This window comes from Pongo abelii, chromosome 18, assembly GCF_028885655.2.
Source record: "Pongo abelii isolate AG06213 chromosome 18, NHGRI_mPonAbe1-v2.0_pri, whole genome shotgun sequence".
Taxonomy (NCBI): domain Eukaryota; kingdom Metazoa; phylum Chordata; class Mammalia; order Primates; family Hominidae; genus Pongo; species Pongo abelii.
Genome location: NC_072003.2, coordinates 25,980,186 through 26,007,897, shown reverse-complemented (window position 1 = coordinate 26,007,897; position 27,712 = coordinate 25,980,186). Strand labels below are relative to the sequence as shown.

The following is a 27,712-nucleotide window of genomic DNA, read 5'->3' as shown; positions in this document are numbered from 1 at the left end:
GTTACGATAGCTGTTTCCCTGAAGTTTCTCTTTCTACCCCCTCCATATCTTCCTCTGCCCGAAATCCTTCTGTAGCTTCCTATTAAATAGCATTCCCATGGTTGATTTATTTAGACAACAAACATGTATTGAGTGCCTGCTGTGTGCTAGGCACTTGGGGTACCACAAGGGACAGAATAGACCAAAATTTCTGCCTTCACATAGCTTACAGCTTAGTGGCAATAGAGATGGGCACAGATGCAGAGCTGTAAACTCTCACATGGTGTTAGACACCTGCTATGGAAAAAACCAGAGCAGAGAAGGGAATTGAGGGGTGGGGGAGGCAGTTTGCAATTTGATTTGGAGAGGGAAGGTCTTAGCCATAAGGTGACATTTGAGCAAAAACCTGAAAGAGGTGAAGGGGGGGCCGTGAGGTTATCAGGGGGGTAGAGCAGCTACAAAGCCCTAGAGGTGGGTTTGGAGCAGAGAGGAGAGTAGGAGGCTTGTGGGAGATGAGGTCTGGCAGGTCAAGGGGCAGGAGATTGTTTAGGGTTTACATGAGATGATAAAGACTTTGGCTTTTGTGCAGGTGTGGTGGCTCACGCCTGTAATCCCAGCACTTTGGGAGGCCGACGCAGGCGAATCACTTGAGGCCAGGAGTTCGAGACCAGCCTGGCCAATATGGCAAAGCCCTGTCTCTACTGAAAATACAAAAATTAGCTGGGTGGATGGTGCACGCCAATTATCCCAGCTACTTGGGAGGCTAAGGCAGGAGAAACACTTGAACCTAGTAAGCAGAGGTTGCAGTGAGTCAAAATCACACCAAAGCACTTCAGCCTGGGCGACAGAGCGAGACATGTCTTAAAAATAAATAAATATTAGATAGTTCAAATGTTAAGTGGATCAGACAAAAATCATGCTGGTCTCAGCCAGGCACGGTGGCTCATGCCTGTAATCCCAGCACTTTGGGAAACCAAGGCGGGCAGATCACCTGAGGTCAGAAATTCAAGACTAGCCTGGCCAACATGGCAAGACCCCATCTCTACTAAAAATACAAAAATTAGCCGGGCCTGGTGGTGCACGCCTGTAATCCCAGCTACTTGGGAGGCTAAGGCAAGAATCACTTGAACCTGGGAGGCAGAGGTTGCAGTGAGCCGATCGTACCACTGCACTCCAGCCTGGGTGACAGAGCAAGACTCCGTCTCAAGAAAAAAAAAAAATCATGCTAGTCTCACCCAAGAGCAGAGGTTTGGGAATTGCTGAGGCCTGGGGGTGCCTGAGTACCATCCTACCTATGACCACCCCTCTTCTCTTTGGGTTTGTGAAGGGGCAGACCAGCTGAAATACTCAACCCGCCCCGTGGAGACCTGCAGCCTTCCCTCTTCCTGGAATTTCTCCTCCCCTCTGTTGTCATGGCTTGCCCAAAGCCCTCTCTTCTTCCAGGTGCACCTCACATGCCTCCTCCCCAGCAGAAAGGCCTTGTCCGCCTCTCAACTCCCCTACCTGTACCTGTCACCTGGGGTCAGACAGCCTGGATTTGAAGTCCAGTTCATCATCCTGCTTGCTATGTGACTTTGGGTAAAAACACACACAGTACCTCTGAGTTCCAGTCTGTTCATTATAAAACAGTGACAATCACCACACCTCATAGGGTCATTGTGTTGAATACAGGACAGAACAGTGTGTGAAGAGGTCATTTTTAGACCAAAAACACGGAAGAGTCATCTCACGATTTGAGTTAAAGTCAGCTTGAAAATCAAATATCAGAGAGCTTTGGACTGTCTGTCTTCCTGTTCGACATCTGGCTCCTCTTTAAAGCTTCCCCAGGGCCCTCAGTTCTCCAGTGTTTTAATCATGGCTGGGACTAGCCAACTTCTGTCCTTCTGTCTGGCAGTGAATTCTCTGTGAGCAGAGAAGAAACCATTAAAGCTGGTCATTTGCCTTTCCCCGCAGGTGCAGTCGACACGTGTTGGCTTGGTCTACCCGCTTGCACCCACTGCTTGAGTGTTTCTTTTTTTCTTTATTTCTTCTGGCTGATGGGGTATAGGGTTGGTCATCCATTGTTGACTTCACAGTAGATGTAGAAAGAAGGTCGGTTGGTTGGTTGTGGGCTCCCCCTCCCAGTGCAGGGCCTGTTGCAGAACAGGCACAAGGAAATGTTGGTTGAACGACTGACGGTCCCAGTCTCTTGCCCTCCTTTGCAGATCGAGCTGAAGGACTGCGCGGCTGGCTCTCCTCTAGTATGGCCAATGAAGAGGATGACCCAGTTGTACAGGAGGTAACTGCTGCTCTCTGCCCCCTGCTGCTGGGGCTGCAGGCAGTGGAATTGGGTCTTTTCCATGCATCCTCAGGCCAGTCTGGGACCTGCTGATGTTCTGGGACCCCTAATCCTTGCTGTTCCCTCTGCCTGGTCCCCTCTGCTGTCCCCCAGACCCCTGCGTGGCTGACCTCTCCCTTCCTTCAGGTCTCTGATCTGGCATCACCTCATCAGAGAGGCCTTCCCTGACTGCCCTTCCACACCCAGCTCCCCTCCTGCACCTTCCCATGCCTCTCTCTGCCCTTACCTTGGCGGTAACTCATCCTTGGCCTAGCCCCTGTCATCCCCTAGATATCAGTTGATTGCTTTCTTACCCGTCCACTGCTGTGCCGCAAAGCCGAGTACGGTGCCTGGCACCCAGGTACCCGGCGACTATTTGGTGAATGAATGAATAAATGGGCTCAACAGTCCCTCCTTCCCAGGCTTACGCAGATGCAGTCATTCAGCAGCTGTTCACTGGACCACTGTGTGCTGGGGGCTCTGACACATCAGTGAGCAGGGCAGGGTTCCCTTCCCTGGGAAGCTAATGGGCTGTGGGCAAGACTGATGAGGCAGGAGTCTCCGGGTGCAGGCAGTGGGAGGCAGATTTCCCTATTTTTTTTTTTTTGGAGACAGAGTCTTGCTCTGTTGCCCAGGCTGGAGTTCAGTGGCACCATCTCGGCTCACTGCAACCTTCGCCTCCCAGATTCAAGATATTCTCCTGCCTCAGCCTCCTGAGTAGCTGGGATCACAGGTGCCAATCACCATGCCTGACTAATTTTTTTTTTTTTTTTTTTTTGAGGCGGAGTCTCACTCTGTCTCCCAGGCAGGAGTGCAGTAGTGTGATCTTGGCTCACTGCAGCCTCTGCCTCTGGGTTCAAATGATTCTCGTGCCTCAGCCTCCCAAGTAGCTGGGATCACAGGTGCCTGCCACCACGCCTGGCTAATTTTTGTATTTTTAGTAGAGACGGGATTTCACCATGATAGCCAGGCTGGTCTCGATCTCCTGACCTCAAGTGATCACCCACCTTTGCCTCCCAAAGTGCAGGGATTACAGGCATGAGCCACCATGCCCGGCCCAGGTTTCCCTTCTTAGAGAAAGCTGTTTATAGTCAAACTCACCTTTCAGAATCCTTTTACCCAAGACTTAGACCTTTGGAAGGCAAAAGGCAAAAAGTAACTGCATCTGCCTTCAGCCTCCTTATATGCGAAGCCTGACCTCCAGTGGGAAGGGCAGGGGCAAGGAGAAGGTCCTCAGAGATGAATAGAGGTGGTTTTTCCTTGCTTGGGGGATGTTGCTAAGTTATTAGATTTGAGTTATTTAGATGCATTTAAGCTGCATCTACACTGCAGTAGCAGGAGTTACAATAGGGGGTTGGTGATGGGATAGAAAGTCCAAGGGACTCTGAGGACAGAGGCAGCACCCTCTGCAGCCAGAGGGCCTGGAATGCTTCCTGCCCAAGTTGTGCCTCAGCCAAGTCCTTGGAGGAGTGAGCAATCAAGGCTCAGGGGAGGCATGTGTGAAGGGCTCTGTAGGTACAGGGAAAAGCATGTGCAAAGGCCCAGGGGCAGGAGAGAATGTGGTTTATAGGAGGAGTTAGGAAGCAGGAAGGTAAACTGCTGCATGGTGGGGTGGGGGTGGTTAGTGTTGGGAAGAAAGGAAGTGGAGCCATCAGTCACGAAGGGCCTTGCAGACCCCCTAAGACGGGGTGACAGGTCGGTCCAGGAGGGGCAGGTGGAGGGCCCAGCCAGGAGGCACAGGCATAGGTGAGCCCTCGCCTGCCTGCCTCTCAGAAGAGCATTTGCCCAGGCTCTAGGACGTTTCCCGATCAGTGCAGCCCCAGGGAAGATGTGTGCTTACTGGGGGATTGTAAACTTGGGTGAGGGTACCAGGTGAACTCTTGCCCTGGTTCCCCTGGGAGCTTTCAGGAGGGATTCCTGAATATATACAGTGTGCAGCCTTGGATCCCCTTGCTTTTAGCATGAGCTGAGCTATTTCCTCCTTCCCCAAACTGCTTCCCTGAGCCACTACCCCTAACTGAAGCTGGAAGCGCTGGCACAGCCCGGGGACGTCAGCACTGTGTCCAGTCTCCCGGTTAAGTCATCTTCCCTTCTTCCCAGATTGATGTGTACTTGGCCAAGAGTCTGGCGGAAAAGCTGTATCTGTTTCAGGTAATTATGGGACTTGAAGGTAAAGAGGGGAGAAGCAGGTGTGGATGGGTGGTGTGGACTCAGGAACACGGGCAGGAAATGATGGGAAACCTCAGCTAGGGTTCTCGGTGTGGAGAGTGTCATGGGGTCTCTTTCCTTTCGTGGGTGGGTTAATATTGGTCTCATTTCAAAGATGGGAAAACTGAAGGAACACAGGAGAGGCAGAAGTGTGCAGCAGTTAAAGCTGGGGCTCTGGGGTCAGACCGGATTGAGATCCAACTCCATCACACCGTAGCTGCGAGACCGTGGGCAAGTTTCTTAATCCTTCTGTGTCTCACTTTCCTCACTTGCAAAGTGGTGATGGTAATAATGCCTGCCTCGTAGGGTCCCCGGGAGGACGGGCTGAGTCCACAGTGAAGTGTTTAGGATGCCGCCTGGCACAGAGTTAGTGCCAGTGATGATGGCCGCTGTTGTCATGGAGGCTCCAAGGGCAGCTCCATGGCAGCGTCTGTGAGCCCTCAGTCCTACCAGCTGTGAGGGCCCCGGGTTGCTACCTCTGCCCCCTCCCCTTGCCGCTGGGCCAGCAGCTTGTCATAGTGGCCAACACGTATTGAGCATTGACCGTATGCAGACTGTTTAAAGCATTTACCTAAGTTACCTCTTTAACCCCACGATAACCCTGTGGTGGTGATTATTACATTTTATAACCGATATATTGAGATAGAATTTACACAATTTCCCCATTTCAGTGTGTGATGCAATGGATTTCAGTCTATTCATGGGGCTGTGCAACCAGCGCCACAGTCTATTTTGGGACAGTTTTGTCCCCCTTTAAAGGAACCCCATGCCTGTTAGTGATCAGTCTGTGCCCCCCATTCCCACCTCTAACCCCAGGCAACCATTCCCCTTATTTTCTGTCTATGGTTTTGCCTATTCTGGACTTTTCACATAGCTGGAATCATGCAATATGTGGCCTGCTGTGATTGGCTGCTCTCACTTTGCACGATGTTTTCAGGGCTCATCCACATGGTAGCTATAGCCTGCATCAATATTTGATTTGTTTTGTTTTGTTTTGTTTTGTTTTGAGATGGAGTCTTGCTCTGTTGCCCAGGCTAGAGTGCAGTGGCTTGATTGCAGCTCACCACAACCTCCGCCTCCCAGGCTCAAGCGATTCTGCCTCAGCCTCCTGAGTAGCTGCGACTACAGGCATGCGCCACAAGCCCAGCTAATTTTTGTATTTTTAGTAGAGATGGGGTTTCACTATGTTGGCCAGCCTGGTCTCGAACTCCTGACCTTGTGATCTGCCCGCCTTGGCCTCCCGTAGTGCTGGGATTACAGTGTGAGCCACCGCTCCCAGCCAATATTTGATCTTTTACTGATGAATAATGTTCCATTTTATGGGAGACCACAGTTTGTTTATCCATTCATCAGCTGATGGGTATTTGGGTTATTTCTACTTTTTGGCTATTATAAATAATGCTACTATGGACATTCACATAGAAGTTTTTATGTGAACGTGAATTCTCATTTCTTCTAGGTATATGCCTGGTAGCAGAATTGCTGGGTCTGCGTTTAGCTTTTTGAGGCACTGCTGGGCTGCTCTGCCCCATGTTACATTCCCACAGTTAGAGTCAGTGTTCGTATCCCATGATACACATGAGAACGCGAGGCACAGGGAGGCCCTCACGGGCACGGAGGCCTGGGGCACGCCACAGCAGCGATGTTGTAAGCCTGTGCTGGGAGGGCCTGGCCTCCACTCCCTGGGGTTCACCCTTATGGGCCGTGGGAATGGGGCCTGTCCTGTGTGTCTGCTTACCCTGCTTCCTTGACTGGCTGCAAAGTGATGGTGGAGGTGCCAGTGACCCCCGTGTGTCCAGAGTTCCAAACCCTGAGCCACCATTGGCTCTGTTTGCCTCCTCCATGCTCACAGCGGCCTTGGGAGGTGAGGCTGCTTAGCCTCAGGGAGGCGAGGTGCCTGCCCAAGTCCACAGTTAGCAAGGGGCAGGATGAGGACTGGAAGCCAGGCCTGTGATTCCAGAACCTGCGCCCTTCATCCTTCCCACCCCCAGTCAGGTGATCTCAGAACTGCCCCCAGCCCCAGCCCAGGAAGCAGGGAGGAATCAGGGCTTTGCTGTGTGAGTGAGCTTTTAGGAAATGACCGTCTCTTTGCGCTAGAATGTAGCTGATCTGAAAGGGCCTATTTTCCACACTGCCATGCCTCCACCAGGCTCATTCTACAGGCTGTTGTCAGACCAGGCAGAGCATTTGAGCAGGGGTCCAGACTTTGACTCCTTCACCTGAGAGAGACAGGGACAGTGTACTGTGAGGACAGATGTGGACAGGAGCCCCTGCATGTTGAGCGCATTGCAGTGTGAGCCATTCACGTAAAGATAAGAGCAGGCCATGGCTGCCTGGCTCTCATTTCCAGCATCTTGTGAGGAAGCTCACACAACCAGATAAGGAGAGCGAATGGAATCACGAATTCCCACCTGCCCATCGTCTGGCCTCAGCAGTGAGCAGCACGTGCCGGTGTTGCTTTCGCTCTTTGCTTCCTCGTGGACTCCTTTTGTTCGTCCTTCTCTCCCCGGATGGCCTGTCCACTAGTAGTTAGGCCCTGGACCCCCATCCTCACCTCCCATGGCCGTGCTCTGTGGGTTCCTGGAGCAGCAGCTTGCCGGTTTGGGTTCCTGTGTGTAGGCACATCCCTCGGAAGTCAGAGACATCCTGCAGTGGCCCTTTGGAAGGAGGCCGTGGGGAGCTGATGAGAATAGGTCTGCAGGTGGTGCTGGGCAGCTGGTACCCTTGTGGTAGGGTAAGGCCGGTCTCTGCTTGGGGTGGGCTTGGAGATAGCTATTGATTCTTGGCCGGGGCCCAGCTCTGGGCAGGGCTGGGCAGAGTGGACTTAATGGCTCCCTTCCCCTCCCCAGTACCCTGTGCGTCCAGCCTCGATGACCTACGATGACATTCCACACCTCTCAGCCAAGATCAAGCCCAAGCAGCAGAAGGTGGGGCTGGCCCCTGAGGGCAGTGGGGGGCGGGAAGAAAGGGTGATGAGGATGGGAGCCAGTGGAGGTGAGAAGCTCAGAGAAGGAGTCATTGGAGAAGTAGGAGAACCAGCAGCTCCCAGGCCCTTGAAAGCTGAGGAAGGAAAGTGTCCAGAAAGACAGGGATGGGCAGCTCCAGAGAGGCCAGGGACGCATGAGGCTGATGAATGAGAGAATGGGGCCACATGTGAGCTTAGGTTCCCAGGATAAGACGGGGGCGGGCGGGTGAGCATGGAGTAGGTCTGATAGGAAGAGAATCTAGCGCCTGTCCATGGAAGGTCTGCAGCTCTAGCCCCTCCAGCCACATGGAAGTGCCGTCCCAGTATTGCTGGTTCCGCTGGCTTTTCAAGAGAAGTGGGAAATAAGGATTTTTATGAGAAATCTCTTGATTTTTAAGTGTTGGCACCTAATTTAGGTCTTTGGGAGTGAAGTAGAGGACAAACAAGATTACAGGACTCTCCACTTCCTTCTGACATTTTTGTTGGAATTTGGGTTTGTGGCCCTTGGTGTGGACTAAAGTCAAGGGGCCCTTGGGGACATGTGTCAGTCCCGCTTCTGGGCAGGGACCTGGTTAGGAGGTGGCCATGGCGGGGCTGGGATGTCCCTTGGGGAACCATGTCTTGGGGTCCTCATAGCTGGTGGGGGTGCTTGGTACCTCCAGGTAGAGCTTGAGATGGCCATCGACACCCTGAATCCCAACTATTGCCGCAGCAAAGGGGAGCAGATCGCGCTGAACGTGGACGGGGCCTGCGCCGACGAGACCAGCACGTATTCCTCGTGAGTTCCAGGCCCCAAGCCTGTCCGGTTTCCCTGCGTTCACACAGGAGCCTCCGAAAGACCTTAAAGACATTGACCCCCTTTGCCCCATCACTGGGCCCCCCACCAGTGTCCCAGCCTTTGGAGGGCTGGGCCTGTCTCAGACCCTGCCCTCTTGAACTAGCTGGTCCCAGAGCTCCTACCCACTCCTTGTCTCTTGGTCTACAAACAAGGCCATGGGTTTTCTCATCCCCAGGCTGCCCTCCTGAGACCCGCGTAGGCTGCCCTGCGGCCTTGGTCCCTGGCTGTGGCAATTCAGAAAGTGTCTAGGGGGTGGAGTGCGCTGTGGCCACAGGTCCTGGCTCGGAGCTGCCTTCCCCTGTGATGTTGCTTCTCCCTGTGCTCCAGGAAGCTGATGGACAAGCAGACCTTCTGCTCTTCCCAGACCACCAGTAACACATCCCGTTATGCCGCTGCACTCTACAGGCAAGGTACCCGGGGCTGGGCATCCCATGGTGGGGACATGGCACTGGGGGGGCTGGGCAGGGAGAGAACCTCCCCAGCCTGGTGTCCATCTCCCATCTGCTCTGAAAGCTAGACACCTGTCGGGGACGGGCAGATGTGGAAATAACAGAAATGACACATTGTCAGGGGACTGAAAGTGGCCACCTTTGTGGACTGCTGGCTGGACACTGCCTGACCAGATGGGATGGGTCTTCAGGTTCATTTGTCCTCCCGGGACACAGATACATACAAGTAGCTAACATAAGTCTGGGGACAGAATTTTGTCTTTAAATATGAAGCTTATGACAGAGCAATTCCATTCCTAGGCAGCATCTATCCAAAAGAAATGAAAACGTGTCCACACAAAACCATACACAGTTGTTCATAGTAGCATCTTCATGATAGCCAAAAAGTGGAAACAACCCAGATGCCCATCCGCTGGATTCATGGAGAAACAGAATGTGGTCCATTCACGCAATGGGATGTTATTTGACCACGGAAAAGAATGAAGCACTGATGCTACCACGCAGATGAGCCTTGAGAACATTGTGCTAAGTGAAAGAAGCCATATGCTTCTTCACTCACAGCTACGCGCTGTGTGATTACGTCTCAGTCAGCGACCGACCACATACTCAATGGTGGTCCCGTAAGATTATAATGGAGCTGAAGAATTGGCTTACCTAGTGATGTCTTAATGAGCCTGACCCTGTGTAGGCCTAGGTGAACTTGTATGTTTGTGTCTTAGTTTTTTGTTTGTTTGTTTTGTTTTGAGTGTTTTGTTTTGAGACAGAGTCTCGCTCTGTTGCCTAGGCTGGAGTGCAGTGGCACGGTCTCAGCTCACTGCAACCTCCGCCTCCTGGGTTCAAGTGATTCTCCTGCCTCAGCCTCCCGAGTAGCTGGGATTACAGGCATGCATCGCCACACCTGGCTAATTTTTGTATTTTTAGTAGAGATGGGATTCTGCCACGTTGGCCAGGCTGATCTCAAACTCCTGACCTCAGGTGACCCGCCCACCTCGGCCTCCCAAAGTGCTGGGATTACAGGTGTGAGCCACCACGCCCGGCCTGTGTCTTAGTTTTTAGTAGAAAGTTTAAAAAGTTTAAAAAAAAAAAGGTAAAAAGCATATAGCTGAGTGTGTTGCCTCCTACCTATAATCCCAGCGCTTTGGGAGGCCGAGGCAGGCCCAGGAGTTCCAGACCAGCCTGGGCAACATAGTGAAATCCCTTCTCTACAAAAAATACAAACATTAGCTGGGCATGGTGGCACATCCCTTAGTCCCAGCTACTGAGGAAGCTGAGGTAGGAGGATTGCTTGAGCCTGGGAGGCAGAGGTTGCAGTAAGCTGAGATTCCGCCACTGCACTCCAGCCTGGGCAATAGAGCAAGACTCTGTCTTGAAAAAAAGCATATACAATAAAGATATATTTTTCATAAATTTATTTATTTATTTATTTTTGTAGAGGGAGTCTTGCTCTGTTGCCCAGGTTGGAGTGCAGTGGTTCAATGTTGGCTCACTGAAACCTCTGCCTCCCGGTTTCAAGCAATTCTCCTGTCTCAGACTCCCGAGTAGCTGGGACTACAGGTGCACACCACCACGTCCAGCTAATTTTTGTATTTTTAGTAGAGACAGGGTTTTTGCCATGTTGGCCAGGCTAGTCTCGAACTCCTGACCTCAGGTGATCCACCGGCCTTGGCCTCCCAAAGTGCTGGGATTATAGGCATGAATTACTGCGCCCAGCCTATTTTTTTTTTTTTTTTTTATAAATTAAGTGTAGCCTAAGTGTGCAGTGTGTATGAAGTCTACAGTAGCATGTAGTAATGTCATAGGCCTTCACGTTCACTCACCACTCCCTGTCATCCAGAGCAGCTTCAGTCCTATAAGCTGTTTTTAGTCTTTTATACTGTACTTCTACTGTACCTTTTTTGTTTAGGGTTTTTTTGTTGTTGTTTGTTTTGGGTTTTTTTTTTTTTTTTTTTTTTTTTTGAGACCGGGTCTCACTCTGTTACCCAGGCTGGAGTACAGTGGTGATCATAGCTCACTGCAGCCTCTATCTGCTGAGCTCAAGCAATCGCCTTCCCTCAGTCTCCTGAGTAGCTAGGACTACAGGGCATGCCACCACATCTGGCTAATTTTTTTAAAAAATTTTTGTTGAAATGGGGTCTTGCTATGTTGCCCAGGCTGGTCTCAAACTCCCGGGCTCAAGCGATCCTCTTGCCTCTGCCTCCCAAAGTTCTGGGATTACAGATATGAGCCACTGCACCCAGCCTAGGTATATTTAGATACACAAATACCATTCTGTTACAACTGTCTACAGTATTCAGGGGAGTAACATGCTGTACAGCGTGTAGCCTGGGAGCAATAGGCCATACCATAGAGCCGAGGCGTGTAGTAGGCTCTGCTGTCTTGGTTTCTATGAGAGCACTCTGTGATGTTTGCCCAACGATGAAATCACCTAACGATGAATTTCTCAGAACGTATCCCCATCATTAAGTGATGTGTGGCTGTATGTGAAATGTCCAGAATAGGCAAATCCACAGAGGCAGAAAGTAGATTAGTGGCTACCAGGGACTAGTGGGAGAGTGGAGTGGGGATTGCCTGGTTCTTTTTGTGGTGATGAGAATGTTCTAAAATTGGTTGTGCTGGCTGCACAGCTTTGTGAATATGTTAAAACACATTGAATTATGGCTGGGAGTGGTGGCTCATGCCTGTAATCCCAGCACTTTTGGAGGCCGAAGTGGGCAGATCACCTGAGGTCAGGAGTTCGAGACCAGCCTGGCCAACATGGTAAAATCTCATCTCTACTAAAAATACAAAAAAATTATCCAGGCGTGGTGGTGAGTGCCTGTAATCCCAGTTACGCAGGAGGCTGAGGCAGGAGAATCGCTTGAACTCAGGAGGTGGAGAATCGCTTGAACTCAGGAGGTGGAGGTTGCAGTAAGCCGAGATCGCACCACTGAACATCCTAGGCAACAAAGTGAGACTCCATCTCAAAAAAAAAAATACATTGATTAGTATGCTTTAAATGAGTGGACTGTATGGTATGTGAGTCTTGTCCCAAAGCTGGTAAAAAGTACAAGGCATGGCCGGGCGCAGTGACTCACACCTGTAATCCCAGGACTTTGGGAGGCCAAGACGGGCAGATCACGAGGTTAGGAGATCGAGACTATCCTGGCCAACATGGTGAAACACCATCTCTACTAAAATACAAAAAAATTTAGCCGGGCTTGGTGGCACACACCTGTAGTCCCAGCTACTTGGGAGGCTGAGGCAGGGGAATCACTTGAACCGGGGAGGTGGAGGTTGCACTGAGCCGAGATCATGGCACTGCACTCTGGCCTGGGTGACAGAGCGACACCCCGCCTCAAAAAAAAAAAAAAAAAAGTACAAGGTGCTTAAGTATTTAGTCTCAAAAGCAACGAACGAAACTAATCTGAATACTTAGGAAACAAAACGGGATAGGATCAAAAGTAGTGTCATATAACTCACGCGTTCTGTTTAGAACCCATGTCTCAAGCATGTAATTCTTGAAAGCCACATCCCTTGCAGCAGGAGGGAAAGTCATCATCTTTATCAGAGGCCATGTGGACACTCCACCCAGTTCTAGCAGGGCCTCTTCTCCAGCCACAGTGGCACTAGTGGACTTCCTAGTGGAACGGGTGGGATTTTGGCAGGAAGAGGTGGAGGATAAAAAGGAGAGGAAATCCAGGTGTGTGGGGTGGGACAGTAAGGGTGATCTGGCTGAGGCCTGGAGGGTAAACAGCAGGGTGGATTTGATGAGGATTAGCTGCCTAGTGTGGCAAAGCAAGCAGCTGGGGAGAGGGGCGTGGAACCAGGCTGGGAGGTGGGACTGAAGGAAGTGGCTTCGAACAGAAGAGTCCAGGTTCCTGTCTTAGTGTGGGCTGTGTGCTTGCTGTGTCCAGCAGGGCCAGGTGGAGTTGGGGATGGTCCCTGGCCTGGTGGTCCCAAGACTCTAGGATTGGGTGCTGCAGCGGGAATGGGAGGCGGTTTGATGGTGGACCTAGGCCTTCGGGGGACTTGGTGACTCCCTTGAGCCAAACTTGGTGGGTTTCTAGAGTGGAGTCCAAGCCCTTCTTCCTCCGCCAGGTGAGCTCCACCTGACACCTTTACATGGCATCCTGCAGCTGCGGCCCAGCTTCTCCTACCTGGATAAGGCTGACGCCAAGCACCGGGAGAGGGAGGCGGCCAACGAGGGTGAGCCCGGGATCCCCAGCCCTGCTGCCTGCCTGCCATCATCCTGGGGGGGATGGCTTGGTCCTGGAAAGAGGGATGGAATGATAGGATGTTTAGCAGGATCCCTGGCCTCTACCTACTAGATGCCAGAAGCACCCACCCCACAGTCGTGACAGTCAAAAAGGTCACATTGCCCAGTATCCCCGGGGTAAAGGGGCAAAACTGTCCCGGATTGAGAACCACCGGCTTAGGCAGCTCCCTCTGTAAGGAGAACTCCCAGCACCCCAGCCTGAGGCTTCCCTGGCGGGTGGGGTTGAGAGAAGGGAGGTGGAGGCTCCCCAGGACTGCAGTCAGTGGCTTGTCTCTCTTGCAGCAGGGGACTCTTCACAGGATGAGGCAGAAGACGATGTTAAGCAGATCACGGTGAGCCCTGGCCCCTGGAGGAGGAGGGTGCTGCCTGGGCGGCAGCAGGACCGGAAACCAGGGGGTAGCAGGTCTTCGCAGAAAGCAGGTGGAGCAAACAGGGTCCATGCTTTTGAGCCTTCTTGCTGGGCTACCTGGAGGGAACAACCTGAGTTGTTCCAGCTATACACAAGACGGAAGCCCTGGCTGGATCCAGGAGATGTGTGCCTGGGGCTTGGCTAGAGTCACCTGGGAGCAGGAAGCTGGGGCCAGGAGCCCTGAGGACCCGCAGACCAGCTCTGCGATGAAACCCGTATCTTAACAGAACCAAAGTCAATTAACTGTGATTCTATCCTCTTTATGGGGCACGGATGAATAGTTTTCGTTTTAATAGTTATTCCTGAATTTTAAAGATTTTTCAAAGAATCTTAACCTTCCATTTATGGTTTGTAAAGTTTTCCCTATTTAAGCATATTTAGATTAAAATGAGTAGTACCGAAAGAAAAATGCTACACATAGAATGATGATACACAAGTATGGCTAGAGAGTGGTGAGTGTTTGGATGTCCTTGAGGACTGGGGAACACGGGCATAACGGACATGGAGGTGGAGCACGGAGCTCATCCTGTTCTCTCCGTAGCTTATTAGGACCTTAGAAACTCCCTTCCACTCTGGGGAACTTAGAAAAGGCGTCCTGGGTCTGTCCGCTTTAAGGACTCTGCTGGCTCTGGTTCCTGGGACTCGTAATCCCCCTCAAGCCTCTGGGCTGGGCAGGCACAAGCAAGTATAAGCCGTTCCCTGGCGTGTGCAGGCAGCTCTGGGAGGGACACGGTTGGAACGGAATTTAAACGACCTGTGCTAGGAAAGGAAGGGAGAGTGGAAGACCCCTATACGGAGGTCTCTGGTCTTCTGGCAGGGGCTGAGACGGCAGCCCAGCAAGGGTCACAGGCCTGAGGGTATGACCTCTTCCCCTTCCCACCGCAGGTGCGGTTCTCCCGGCCGGAGTCAGAGCAGGCCCGCCAGCGCCGTGTGCAGTCCTATGAGTTCCTGCAGAAGAAGCACGCAGAGGAGCCCTGGGTCCACCTGCATTACTATGGCCTGAGGGTGAGTGAGGGTGAGCGGGGCCTCGTGGGGTCCTGGGGGAAACACCCCAGTGCCTGGAAGGGTCATGGTGTGGCCTCCATGTCTCACCTTGAACTTAAGTCAAATTCATGAGTCATAGCCACAGATAGAGGATCGAGTCCTGTGGGCAGTTTACACTTCACTCCAGCCGAGCCACTTAGCGTGGGCCCCAGGAGAGCAAGAGAAAAAGATGCAAGTCCTTGGTTCCCTGGGTGGGGTTTGGCCCCTGGGCATGGGCATCTTGCTGGGCTTGCAGTGGGGCTAGTGCCTGATAACATATTTTTGCTGCAGCCCAGGCCCTAAACGCAGGCCAGATGTGTTCTCCGGTTCTGTCCTAGAGAGTTGGTCGTGTGTTGCCATCCCAGAGTTCCCAGCACACCTGCCCGGGGGATTTTTTTTTACTATACTTGGTTTTCATCTGGTACGCTGACTTTATTAATTTTATTTTTATTTATTTATTTTTTATTTATTTATTGAGACAGTCTCATTCTGTCACTCAGGCTGGAGTGCAGTGGCTCGATCTCAGCTCACTGCAACCTCCGCCTCCCGGGTTCAAGTGATTCTTCTGCCTCAACCTCCCAGGTAGCTAGGACTACAGGCAGCTGCTAATTTTTTTGTTTTTGTTTTTTTAGTAGAGATGGGGTTTTGCCATGTTGGCCAGGCTGGTCTCGAACTTTTGACTTCCAAGTGATCTGCCCACCTCAGGCTCCCTAAGTGCTGGGATTACAGGCGTGAGCCACGACCACCTGGCCCTGGTGCATTGACTTTAGAACCTAACCCTTGAAACTGTGTACTGAGTGAGGAAGCTTCCAAAGACACCATGGGCCAGGGCTCCCAATATTTTCTGGGGTGGGGAACAACTCCTGATTTCTCTGGAACCTTCTTGGAAGATATTTGTGTTAACAGACCCTTAGACTCGGGGTCAAACTTCTAGACACTGCTGTTTCCTGCTGCGTGACCTTAGGCATGTTAGCTAAACTCTCTGAGCCTCAGTTTTCTTACTTATAAAATGAGAGTAATAATAATAGTACCTACCTTGCTGAGTTATTTTGAGGGTGAGATGGGTTAGTATATTTACAGTCAGTGGAACAGAGTCCACCACATCCTAGATGCTCAGTGAACGTTAGCCATCATTTTGTCATTGCTGGTGGTGTGCCTGTGTTATAGACAAGGCATCTAGGCTTGGGGGCTCGGGCTGGGCAGGTCATAAGGCCAGGAAGATGAGTGGCTGAGGCCACGTCAGAGGCCTTGGGTGCCGTGCTTAGGAGGTTGGATGTGGTCCTGTAGCTGGCCATGGAGTGGAAGACGGGAGGCCTTGGGGGAGGGGCCATCAGCTGAGGCTCCTCTCACACCCTGCCCTCCTCCAACAGGACAGTCGCTCTGAGCATGAGCGTCAGTACCTGCTGTGCCCCGGCTCGAGCGGGGTGGAGAACACGGAGCTCGTCAAGTCACCCAGGTGGGATGGGCTGGGCCAGCATGCAAACTGGATGCCCGCCCAGGGTCCCCAGGGGTCCTTGGTGTGGATCCCTCCAGAGGACTGTGGCCCCTCCTCTAGCATGAGGGTGGAGCCCATTGTCCCATGGAGAAGGCCAGGAGGGTGGGCCTGGAAAGAGATGGTCCCCTTTTCTGCAGGGGCTCAGGGCTGCTGGGGGAGGGCAGGGATGGGCTGTCTGCACCCGCTCCCCAGACCCTCACTTGGGTGGCTGGTGAGGAGGGTCCAGCCTGGATCAGCCCTGAGCCTCTGCCCCTGCCGTGTCCCTGCAGTGAGTACCTGATGATGCTGATGCCACCCAGCCAGGAGGAGGAGAAGTGAGTAGAGGCGGCAGGACACCCTCTCCCTTTCCGGGCTGGCTGCCTCTAACCTGTGCCCTCTGCTTTCCCCAGAGACAAGCCTGTGGCCCCCAGCAACGTCCTGTCGATGGCCCAGCTGCGCACGCTGCCTCTGGCCGATCAGATCAAGATCCTGATGAAGAATGGTGGGTGCCCACCCCCTGCCCTCCTGGGGGCCCCGGTCCCATTGGCTCCTGAGGAATGGACTCTGTGGGACAGTGAGGACCAGGGGGCAAGGCCAGAGGCCCCTGCTGCCCACAGCCTGCCCAGCTTTGCAGCTGCATCCTTGTCTGGAAAGATAACGCAGGATGGCAGTGCGGCCAGCTCCCGCAGGCAGCCCAGGTTCCCGTGAATGCAGGACGGCAGTGCGGCCGGCCCCCACAGACGGGCTTGGGGTTCCTGTGAATGCAGGACGGCAGTGCGGCTGGCCCCCGCAGGCGGGCTTGGGTTCCCATGCCATGCTCACCACTTGCTTGCCATGCTCTTGGGCAGGTCACGAACCTTTCTGAGGCTTTGTTTTTCTGTGAAAAGAGACTAATGATAGTTCCTGGGGGCCAATGTGAGGAATCAGAGAGAGGAGGCTTCTAAAGTACGGGGCCTTGCAGGTGAACATGGACTAGGAGCTTTTTTTTTTTTTTTTAAAGAGACATGGGGTTTTGCTGTGTAACTCCTGGGCCCAAGTGATCCTCCTGCCTCAGCCTCCCGAGTGGCTGGGCCTACAAGCAGACGCCACTCACTGCGCCGGCTCAACTAGGGTCATTTTCATGACAGTGTCTTCACTGGCATTGCTTCTGGGTACCCTCACCAGACCCAGCACCATAAGGACTGGTCTCCTTTTCTCAAAGGACTCTGAGTGCCAGAACCTTTAGGGTACCCATGGCTGGTGAACAACAGACCTGATCCTTGAGTTCAGAATGGAGCCACAGAACCTGGGCTCGTCCTTTGAGATGCCACCATGAGCTCTTAGGAGTCTAAGGAGTGAGGGGAGCTCCGTGATATGCTCGGGATTGTAGGCTTCCTTCCTGCAGAGGACTTCGAACTTTTTTTTTTTTTGAGACAGTCTTGCTCTGTCACCCAGTCTGGAGTGCAGTGGCATAATCTCGGCTCACTGCAACCTCTGCCTCCCGGGTTCAAGCAATTCTCTCATGCCTCAGCCTCCAGAGTAGCTGGGACTACAGGTGCCCGCCACCACGCCTGGCTAATTTTTGTATTTTTAGTAGAGATGGGGTTTCGCCTTGTTGGCCAGGCTAGTCTCAAACTCCTGGCCTCAAGTGATCTGCCTGCCTCGGCCTCCCAAAGTGCTGTGATTACAGGTGTGAGCCAAAGCACCCAGCCAAATTTTGGACTTTCCCTGGGCCCTGCCCAGGGCTCACTTGGGCAGGAGCAGAGCACAGTGATTGAGGGCACCAAGTGGAGCCAGGTGGCTTGGGTTCACTTCCTGGCTCTGCCACTTCCTAGCCAAGAGATCATGGGTGAGCTTTGAAGACTTTCCAGGTCTGAGTAGTAACAGAGCCTTCCTCCTGAGGCACCCCTCAAGTCTTCCTCAAGGGACACTTCATAGAATCCTCAGATTTCATGAGGTGCCCAGTGCCTGGCATGTAGTGAACAGCCTGAGAGTGTCAGCTGTTGGCTATGATGGGTGTCATTACTGTTAGTTATCACATTCTGGGGGTATTACATTAACTTGAAGCTATGCAGACTGCTGGTGGAGGGGAGGCAAGGGCCCGGCCCCTCTTCCTTGTCTGATGTCTCCTGCGTCCTCCTCAGTGAAGGTCATGCCTTTTGCCAACTTGATGAGCCTCCTGGGCCCCTCCATCGATTCCGTGGCTGTTCTGCGGGGCATACAGAAGGTGGCGATGTTGGTCCAAGGGAACTGGGTGGTGAAGAGGTAAGTTGCTTTTTTTATTTTTTATTTTTATTTATTTTTTTCCTTGAGGCAGAGCTTCACTCTTGTTGCCCAGGCTGGTGTGTAGTGGCGCAATCTCGGCTCACTGTAACCTCTGCCTCCCAGGTCCAAGCGATTCTCCTGCCTCAGCCTCCTGAGTAGCTGGGATTATAGGTGCCCACTACCATGCCAGCTAATCTTTGTGTTTTTAGTAGACATGGGTTTCACCATGTTGGCCAGGCTGGTCTCGAATCCTGACCTCAAGTGATCCACCCACCTCGACCTCCCAGTGTGTGAGGATTATAGGCGTGAGCCACCGCGCCCGGCCTACGCTGTATTCTCTTAATGGGAGCATTTGGTCCTTTTAAATTTAATGCAGTTACTAGTGCTTTGGGTTTAAATCTACAGTGCTTTCTATTTGTCCTGCCTACATTGCATTTAAACTGTTTTTTTTTTGAGACAGAGTCTCACTTTGTCCCACAGGCTGGAGTGCAGTGGTGCGATCTTGGCTCACTGCAAGCTCTGCCTGCCAGGTTCATGCCATTCTCCTGCCTCAGCCTCCCGAGTAGCTGGGACTACAGGCACCCGCCACCACGCCCAGCTAATTTTTTGTATTTTTAGTAGAGATGGGGTTTCACCGTGTTAGCCAAGATGGTCTCCATCTCCTGACCTCGTGATCTGCCCGCCTCGGCCTCCCAAAGTGCTGGGATTACAGGTGTGAGCCACTGTGCCCGGCTGCATTTAAACATTTTTTAAATTGACACATAATGTACCTATTTATGGGGGCAGTGTGAAATCTAAATACATGTATAGAATGTAATGATCAAATCAGGGCAATTAACATATCTATCCCCTCAAACATTTCTCATTTTTGTGTTGGGCACATTCAAACTTCACTTTTCTAGCTATTTAAAATTATACAATAAATTGTTCTTAATTATAGTCATCCTATAGTACCCTTTGTCCTGCCTACATTGGATTTTTATATCATTCTTACCATCTGCTGGATTCATTTCTGTTTCTATTTTTTCCTGCTAACTTGGAAGTTATACTGTTTGGGCTCATATATTGATTACCCTACAGTTTTCAGCTTTCATTCATGACTTAACACATTTTAATGTTAATTGCTGCTTTTTACCCCATTCCAATCTATTCAGAGATCTTAGAATATTTTATATCTATCCTCATACACTGCTGGATTGGTATATATATATTTTTTTACCTTTTTAATTTGCCAATCTTCTCTATTGTTCCAGTTTTAGTATATGTGCTGCCGAAGAGCGCACAGGATTGGTGTATTTTTATTTGTCTTGAGATAGTCTTGCTCTGTTGCCCAGGCTGGAGTGCAATGGCACAGTCTCAGCTCACTGCAACCTCTGTCTCCCGGGTTCAAGCGATTCTCCTGCCTCAGCCTCCCAAGTAGCTGGGATTATAGGCGCATGCCACCATGCCCGGCTAATTTTTGTATTTTTAGTAGAGGCAGGGTTTTGCTGTGTTGGCCAGGCTGGTCTTGAACTCCTGACCTCAGGTGATGCACCCACCTTGGCCTCCCAAAGTGCTGGGATTACAGGCGTGAGCTACTGCGCTCGGCCTGGTGTATTTTAATTCTCTGTATATTTTCAGCCCCATAAGACATTACTGTATCCAGTCAATCAATATTCTTTACTCACATGTTTATGATTTAGTCATCATTTCTTTCTGCATCTCTAAGTTTCTATCTGGGATCATTTCCTTCTGCCTAAAGAATGCTATAGTATTTCCTTTAACGTGGGTCTGTTGGTGATGCATTTCCTTGGTTTTTGTGTGTCTGGAAATGTCTATTTCACCTTCGTTCTAGAATTCTAGATTGGTGGTTATTTCCCTTTCCACGCGTTGATATGATTTTGTTGTGTTCTGACTTCATTGTTTCTGTTGGCAGTTTCATTCTTATTCCTTTGAAGGCAGCCTGCCTGTGTTTTCCTCTGGCTGCTTTTAGGAGTTTCTCTTTGTTTTTGGCTTTCTACGAGTTCGTTTAAATGTGTCTAAGTGTGAATTTTTTACATAATCTGCTGGGGATCACAGGTCTTGAGCGTGGGGCTTGATGCCTTTCAGTGGTTTCTCTTCTCCTGCGAATCCTCCCCTAGACCATGTGCCGCCTCCACGAGACCATCAGTTTCAAGGGATTGGGGATGTCTGTTTTGACTCCTGCTTTATGTTCCCAGTACCCGGGATAATGCCTGGATATTACCAATGCAGACCCTTGGTAAATAATGTGGCTACATTTTACTTGAATTATATCAATTCTAAATGATGTAGCATTAATTGTATTAATAACTCACTTTTTAAGTAGTGTAGTTTAAGGTGAGCAACGTGACAAAATGTGAAATGTTGCACATTTTAAGAAAATACAATGCCTTGAAAGCTCATCTCATAGTTGTAGAGTATATTCATGTTACTGCCACGTGGTGGCGCCCTTGCACTGCTCCACAGACGCCCAGCGCAGTTTGTCAGCACCTTGTGGCTGTTGTCCTTTGTTACACGTTTTCATCATGGAAGGCTTTTGCGATGGCACATCGCGTGTTACATGGGACCACCTGTGTATATTTACACCATGAGTGAATGAAAGCCAAGAGAGGTCCTCCCGTCACACACCTGAGGACACTGGCCCAGAGAGGCATGGGACTTGCCAAAAGTCTTGCGGCAAGGCAGCCGCAGAGTCCAGTTAGAACCCAAGCCTCATGGCTCAGCCCTGGGCTCTGTGCCCAGCACTGCATGTGTCCCCTGGAGGTGCTGCCCCTTTTAGTTTCGCCCTGTCCTGGGGACTGGAAGGTAGGGACTTGGGGACCGTGGGCATTCCACCTGCCCCGGCACTTCTGTAAGCCCTACTCTGCTGCTGCCCACGCTGCCGTGTCAGGGGCCGCTGGGTGAGGGTCCTGTGTGTCCCTGTGAGGAGACAACGCAAAATCCATGCCTCCATTCAGTAACTATGGCCACACTGCTCGTTCTGTGCCATGGACCGGGCTGTCATTCAGACACTGGCCCTGGGGATGGCGGCTGTTACATTTGAGCTCCCTGAATGCAGAGATCACGGCATGAACCAGGCTTGTTCGGTCAGCACACACTTGGTAGGTACCTTTGCTGTAGTGGCAGCGATGAGCCACATTGGCAGAGTCCATGTCCCCACAGAGCGTGGCCTTGCAGGATGAGTGACAGGTGGTTGCCAGGTGGACCTGAGCCAGGGGAAGGAGGAGGGCCTGGCAGCAGAGGGAGTGGCAGTCGGAGCACAGGTGCCGCAGCAGGGGCTGAGCCTGGGTTGCAGGGCCTGCAGCTGGAGCTGGATCAGGGCTACACTCTGGAGATTCTCGTGCCCGGCTGTCCAAGACCCCGGCCTTTCCCCTGAAGTTCCCTGAACCTTGAGTGCTGGGCCTGTTCTCTCCAAGGGCTAACACGCGTCCCCTGCCTCTGACCTCAGTTCATGCCCACCTGCCCCTTTCAGCAGGTGGCCAAGGGCTTGCAGATGGCTTCATCCCTGGTTCTCTTGGTGTTACGTGCAGGGACCAGTTGTCTTCCAGAGTCCCGGGCTCCTTGAGGTCCCGGGCTGCTCCTCACCTTGTCTGTCTCTGAGTCCGTGACCTCTCCCTGAACGTGCAGGGGTCTTAGGATGAGGCTGGTGTGCGTGGCGGGTTGAGGGGTAATAAGAGGAAGAACTCTTGGGGAGATGTGTGGGATAGAGGGGTGCTTCTTTCCCATGTCTGTGTTCACAGATGTGGCTCCTGAGGGGAGGTCTTGGGGCTCAGGCCTGTACCCAGCCCACGTTGGAAAGAGGTGTGGGCTGGGGCTCAGCCGGTAGGGGTAGCGGTAGAGGGGGCTCAGGGCAGGGACTGACCTGCCATCCTCACCTGCATTGGCAGTGACATCCTATACCCCAAGGACTCATCCAGCCCTCACAGCGGCGTGCCTGCCGAGGTGCTCTGCAGGGGCCGAGACTTCGTTGTAAGTACCTTGGGTTCTCTGGACCCACGTTGGGGGCGTGGGAAGAGGGGGGCAGCGGTGCAGGGCTTCTGAAGACCTGGGCCCGGCAGAGGCTCCAGGTGGAGGCGGGTGTGTGAGGAGGCCCTGGCCTCTGCCTTTCTCCTCCTTCCTCTCAGAAGCCTGGGGTCTCAGGCTGGAAGAACCTTCCAGTTCCTCTAGCGCAGTCGGGGGTGGGTCAAGAGGCACGTTTCATTCGGCCTGAGTGGTAAATATTGCCTTGGTTGTCAGATTTTATAAATTGAAATTGTGATGCAAAAAAAATTTTGACGCTAAACAGATGTCTAGCTGTCAAGGGTAATCGGACTCCCTGACACCCCTGGGGCTACTTCCCCACAAGGCGCTGGCGGTCTCCAGTTCACCACAGTCCCAGGTGTCTTTGCCTCCCGTGTGCCTGTCCCTGGAGTTTGGGACTCCTGAGCTGGTGTCTCTCTTCTTCCCATCACCCCACCCATGGCCTCCCTCCCAAGGCCTGGAACTCCATGCACCTGGGAGCCACAGTCTTCCTAGGCTTGGTGCTGGCTGAAACGTGCCACCCAGGAGCTGTCCCGCACCCCTTGGCGCGCTGGTGTGCCGTCCCAGTCACAAGGCAGCCCTTAAGCTGAAGGAAGCATCTGCTTCTTCTCTTCCTGAAGGAGCCTCCCCAACTCCTCTGGGCAGTCAGTGTCCAGGTGCCTGAGCAGCGTCTTTGCTCCTAGGGGTCAGCATGTAACAATCACCACTCCCAGGCTTGCCTCCCCAGACACAGTGCTGTTTGCCCCCAGCTGCCCCTGCCCGCCCCGCTCCAGTGTGTAGACACTGTCAGAACTGGGGGCTTGGGAGGGGGTGTGGTCCAGTCTACGTAAGCGTAGGTGATAGTCATCCATTCCGTGTGTCTCTCAGCCCCCCACCCTTCTCTCTCCCAGTCACCCCACAAATCTAATCAGAGTGCAGGGGAGCTGTTGAGGCAGAGTGGGGGCTGCAGGGGGCTGAGAGCTTCTGGAAGGATGGGCGGCCTCTGACCAGCCATTAGCAGCCACCACCGTGAAGTGCCGCCTATGCAGACAGCATGTGTCTGTGGGAGCCCCTCCCAGCCCGAGTCCTCATTGTATCCTCGGAGCTGGGCAGGGCATCTCCCGCCCCAGGGAGCGCTGTGGTCTAGGTGTGGGGGTGGGGGGTGGTCCCATGGTCCCCTTGGAAGAGATGGGCCTGGAGCTCCTTTATGGAGGAGAAAAGGAGGGAGGTGCAGAGCCGAAGGGACTGCCTGAGGCCACACTGTTGGGAAGAATCAAGGCCAGGAGCCCAGGTCTGTCCCAGGCTCCGGCTCCCAGGCCCGCCAGGTGAGTTCCCGGGACAGTCCTGGGAGCAGTCCGTGGCCGCCCCTGGAACGCGCTGCTTCTTCTCCCTCAGATGTGGAAGTTCACGCAGAGCCGCTGGGTGGTTAGGAAAGAGGTGGCAACCGTGACCAAAGTAAGTGGCGTTTTTGTGGTCTGAGGCCCAGGCTGCTGCCGGAGGGGAGGGGCTGGCTGTGCCTCACCGTGGGCCCCCTTCCCCTCTAGCTCTGCGCCGAGGACGTGAAGGACTTCCTGGAGCACATGGCCGTGGTGAGGATCAACAAAGGCTGGGAGTTCATTCTGCCTTATGACGGGGAGTTCATCAAGAAGCACCCGGATGTGGTCCAGCGGCAGCACATGCTGTGGACGGGTATCCAGGCCAAGTAAGCACCTTGGGCCGGGGAGGGGCAGCCAGCCCGGTGATCCCAGCAACCCCGCATCCTGGGGAGCACTGTCAGGGCGGATCCGAGCAGTCTCTAGAAACCCCACATCTGGGGAGAGCGCAGTTGGGCTGGATCTGGGTGTGAAGGGCAGGTGGGGGTCCGCAGGCCCCATGCTCCTCCCCCACACTGATAGGCATTGCTGGCTGATCCCATGGTCCTTTCAGCACAGGACACACAGCCAGTACCTGCTCATCAGGGCGGTCGTGCTCTGAGGGCTCAGGGAAGAGGGATGTGATGGAGAGAGGGAGCACTCAGGATCAAGAACCGGGGCCTGGGGGCCAGAGGGGTGTTGGCAGGAGACTGATGGGGTCTGGGTGGTCCTGGGGCTGTGCACTGCCAGAAGAGGGACCCAGTAGGGCTGGCTGAGCTCCAAGCCCGCACTGTCAGTAACCAGCATGTCCTGGGGCCTAAGGGGTGGTTGTTTCTCTTGTGAAGCAGATGGTAGGGGATGTGGTTTAAAGTTAATGGGGTTACTCTTCTTTTCAGACTGGAAAAAGTCTATAATCTTGTAAAGGAAACCATGCCAAAGAAGCTGGATGCACAATCAGGTGTGTGAGGGGCTTTGGGCTGGGAGGCCCCGGCTCCTACACTGGCTCCCGAAGGGCTGCTGTGCTAGAGCTTGTCAGGCCCGGACCTGGAGAGGGCGGAGGGCTCTCACCGTTCACCCTTCACCCTCCTTCCTTTCCTGCCACCCACAGACCGCAACTGGTCGCTTGCCCAGCAGCAGAGCCTCAGGGATGGAGGCTTGCGGATTCCGGGGCTGAGTCTGGGTTCCAGGTCTCTGAGGCCCACTCACCCCCTTGGGTCAACAAGCGGGCCGGGAAGAGCTGCTGCGGGGAGGAACTCAGCAGCATCCTTCCCCGCATGACTCTCGGCACATTGGGACGGTTCTCACTCTTCCACTGATGGGGTAGCTGATTTCCGAGAAAGGTTGGGGATGAGACCAGGACGGGGCCACTTGCTTCAGCCCCGCGGTCCCCTGCTGGGCCTTTGGCTTCAGATCCCTGTGCCCTCCTGAGCAGTGCTGCCTCCCTCCCCGCAGGGCCTGCCGGGCTGGTCTCTGGGGACCAGCGGATCCAAGTAGCCAAAACCAAGGCCCAGCAGAACCACGCGTTGCTGGAGCGGGAGCTGCAGCAGCGGAAGGAGCAGCTGCGGGCACCTGCGGTCCCGCCCGGTGTGCGGATCAAGGAGGAGCCCGTGAGCGAGGAGGGCGAGGAGGACGACGAGCACGAGGCGGAGGAGGAGGAGCCCATGGACACTTCCCCCAGCAGCCTCCACAGCAAGCTGGCCAATGGGCTGCCTCCCGGGCGGGCTGCGGGCACGGACAGCTTCAACGGGCACCCGCCCCAGGGCTGCTCCAGCACTCCTGTGGCTCGGGAACTGAGGGCCTTCGTGGAGGCCACCTTTCAGAGACAGTTTGTGCTCACGCTGAGCGAACTCAAGCGCCTCTTCAACCTGCACTTGGCCAGCCTGCCCCCCGGCCACACGCTCTTCAGCGGCATCTCGGACCGCATGCTGCAGGACACGGTGCTGGCCGCCGGTTGCAAGCAGATACTGGTGCCTGTAAGTAGAGCCCTGCCTGCCAGGGGGATGGGGGGTGGGGGGTGGGGAGAACCAGCTGTTGGGAGGCCACGTGGGGACACGGGAGGCCATGCTTGGTGAGCATCTGCTCTCATGTGGGCCTAGGTGTGACATGGGCAAGTCAGTCTCTCCGAGGCTGTATTCTCATGAAGTGGGATCATGTTGGGTTTTATGTCACAGGACTGTGGTAGGGGCTAAATACGGTGTCTGAAGGCCCGGCCTATTGCCTGGCCTGCGGCAGGGCCTAGTGAAACAGGGCCCCTGCCTGGTTTCTCACCCTGTCCCCCACCAAGAACACCTGACCGTTTCCTACTAGCTTTGCCATTGTTTGGAATGATTTAACTTCTAAGATCGTTTGATCTTCTTTGCAATCTGCAGATGAAGAAACTGAGGCTCCAAGGAATGAAATGTACGTTTAAAGGTCACTACCTAGGAGGTAGTAGAGCTGGAATTTGGACCTCAGTGTAGTGGCCTGGAGTTTTGAATCCTTTCTGCTCAGCTAAGATGAGCTGCTTCCCCACAGCTGCGCCGCGCCCCAGCTTGGGCCTGGGTCCTGGCGGCCTCCCTGTGCATCAGAAGCAAGCTGACCAGCTCAGCGCTGTGCTCTCAGCACTTCCAGTGCCAGGCCTTGAGTGTGGTATTGCAAGCCTCCTGCCCCCTTCCCCCTGGGCTGCTTTTCTGTCACTGGGAGGGGCCCTGACGGGGGGGAGCAGAGTGCGTGCTGGGGACTGTTTCCCTGTGCTGAGGATGGAGAGTGCCAGGTGCTGCCTGAGGCACGCCTTTCCCGTGCTCCTTTTCCACAAGGCTCTGCCCACACCTGGCAGCAAAATGGGGTGAGGTGGGGCTGTGGTGGTCTCTAAGAAAGCATTGATGTTTTCATTGCCAAGGTCAGGAGTACCTGCAGCCTTGGGTGATGATCTAAGGCCAAGGCCCATCCCTGTGTACGAGGAATAGAAACTAGGACAGGAGGCCCTGTGGAGCCTAGGCTGTCTCAGGGGATCGGCCCTGCTGGCAGGCAGCCCCCTGTGGGAGGTACTGGTGGAGTTTGGAGCTCCTGCCCACCCAGCACGTGGGTCTGGGTCTCCACAAGCTCACCTTTCTTCATGAGCTGGGCCAGGGCAGGGAGGACACCTGGCTGACATTAGTGAGTTGTTTTGGGCTGCTGGAGTGGACAGAGGTGAGGGGTGGGACATGGCCACCCTCAGACACCCTCACCCCTCCTTCCGGACCCCCTCTGTCCATGTTGCTTTGGGGTGGGGCCGGCGTCTCCAGGAGACACGATGGCCCTAGCTGTAATGCTGTCCTTGCCGTCCTGACAAGGAGACTGTATTGTAGTCACATCCAAGATGTAAGAGACCTCAGATCCCAGCCACCTCTGTGTTCTACATGAGGGAGCTGAGGGCAAGCGAATAGATCAAGAACTTGACTTGAACTCCTGGTTCTGCTGCTTATTAGCTGTGTGACCATGGACAGTGAGCAAACCTCTCTGAGCTTACTTTTCCCCATGTACTACCTCCCTAGTTTCTAATGCTCAAATGCAAATGTGTATTGGAGGCCTCATATGGCTTTTACTGGTAGTAACCATTATTGCTACTTGTGTGATGGAACCAGGACTGGAAACTACCATCCCAGACGCCCCCTCCTGTCCCCTTCTCTCCAGGACCCAGGCCTGTGTCACACTTATCCTGGTCCACCTTTGGACCAAGTGGCCTGGATTGCTTGGGAGTCAGGCAGTGCCTCTAACCCACACTGACACGGTACATGTGGGAAGCAGTTGAAAAGAACCCCCAGGGTACCCCAAAGGAGTTATGGGGAAGGGGGCGCCCCTCCATCAAGGTTGGCATCTTTAGGAGGGAGGACTCGGTGTTAAAGCAGAGTTGAGTTGGTGCCAGGCTGATGGGAAACAGACGCAGCTTCCCCACTGTACGGAGGATATCTGCAGAGTCCAAGCCAGGCATTTCACTGGGCCCATCACACTCCCCCTCTCGCTGAAGACCTGTCAGGCCCTGGGGGGTGTGCCGGCCCCCTCCCCATGGTGAGGTGACAGGCGCAGGTTTGTGGCTGCCCAAGGCCCTCAGAGATGGTGAGTGGCAGAAGCTGGGATTGGAACCCATGTTCCTGCATCTGGGCTGGGGCAGACAGGGAGGGATGAGGCAAGCAAGTGGATCCATGGGGTAGAGACGGACAAGCAACTCACACCTGGGCCTTG

The 27,712-nt window shown here is 53.5% G+C and overlaps 1 protein-coding gene across 5 annotated transcripts in view; it reads left to right on the top strand.

The window, feature by feature from the left end:
- Positions 1 to 27,712, top strand: part of POLR3E (RNA polymerase III subunit E) — a 36,835-nt gene that overhangs the window by 3,402 nt on the left and 5,721 nt on the right. Inside the window, exons 2-19 of one of the 5 annotated variants that reach the window (XM_054533633.1) lie at positions 2,184 to 2,257; positions 4,397 to 4,447; positions 7,354 to 7,431; positions 8,132 to 8,247; positions 8,635 to 8,717; positions 12,834 to 12,941; positions 13,297 to 13,343; positions 14,306 to 14,425; positions 15,814 to 15,899; positions 16,208 to 16,252; positions 16,328 to 16,419; positions 18,041 to 18,161; positions 22,049 to 22,130; positions 23,556 to 23,615; positions 23,705 to 23,862; positions 24,409 to 24,470; positions 24,965 to 25,485; positions 25,882 to 27,709. In XM_054533633.1, coding sequence (XP_054389608.1) covers positions 2,222 to 2,257; positions 4,397 to 4,447; positions 7,354 to 7,431; positions 8,132 to 8,247; positions 8,635 to 8,717; positions 12,834 to 12,941; positions 13,297 to 13,343; positions 14,306 to 14,425; positions 15,814 to 15,899; positions 16,208 to 16,252; positions 16,328 to 16,419; positions 18,041 to 18,161; positions 22,049 to 22,130; positions 23,556 to 23,615; positions 23,705 to 23,862; positions 24,409 to 24,470; positions 24,965 to 25,485; positions 25,882 to 25,971 — 1,956 coding nt within the window. In that variant the 5' untranslated portion in view covers positions 2,184 to 2,221 and the 3' untranslated portion in view covers positions 25,972 to 27,709. Of the gene's footprint in view, positions 1 to 2,178; positions 2,258 to 4,396; positions 4,448 to 4,619; positions 4,736 to 7,353; positions 7,432 to 8,131; positions 8,248 to 8,634; positions 8,718 to 12,833; positions 12,942 to 13,293; positions 13,344 to 14,305; positions 14,426 to 15,813; positions 15,900 to 16,207; positions 16,253 to 16,327; positions 16,420 to 18,040; positions 18,162 to 22,048; positions 22,131 to 23,555; positions 23,616 to 23,704; positions 23,863 to 24,408; positions 24,471 to 24,964; positions 25,486 to 25,881; positions 27,710 to 27,712 lie in introns of those variants that run through there. The other 4 variants (XM_054533632.2, XM_054533631.2, XM_024233580.3 and 1 more) reach the window with 4 other exon arrangements.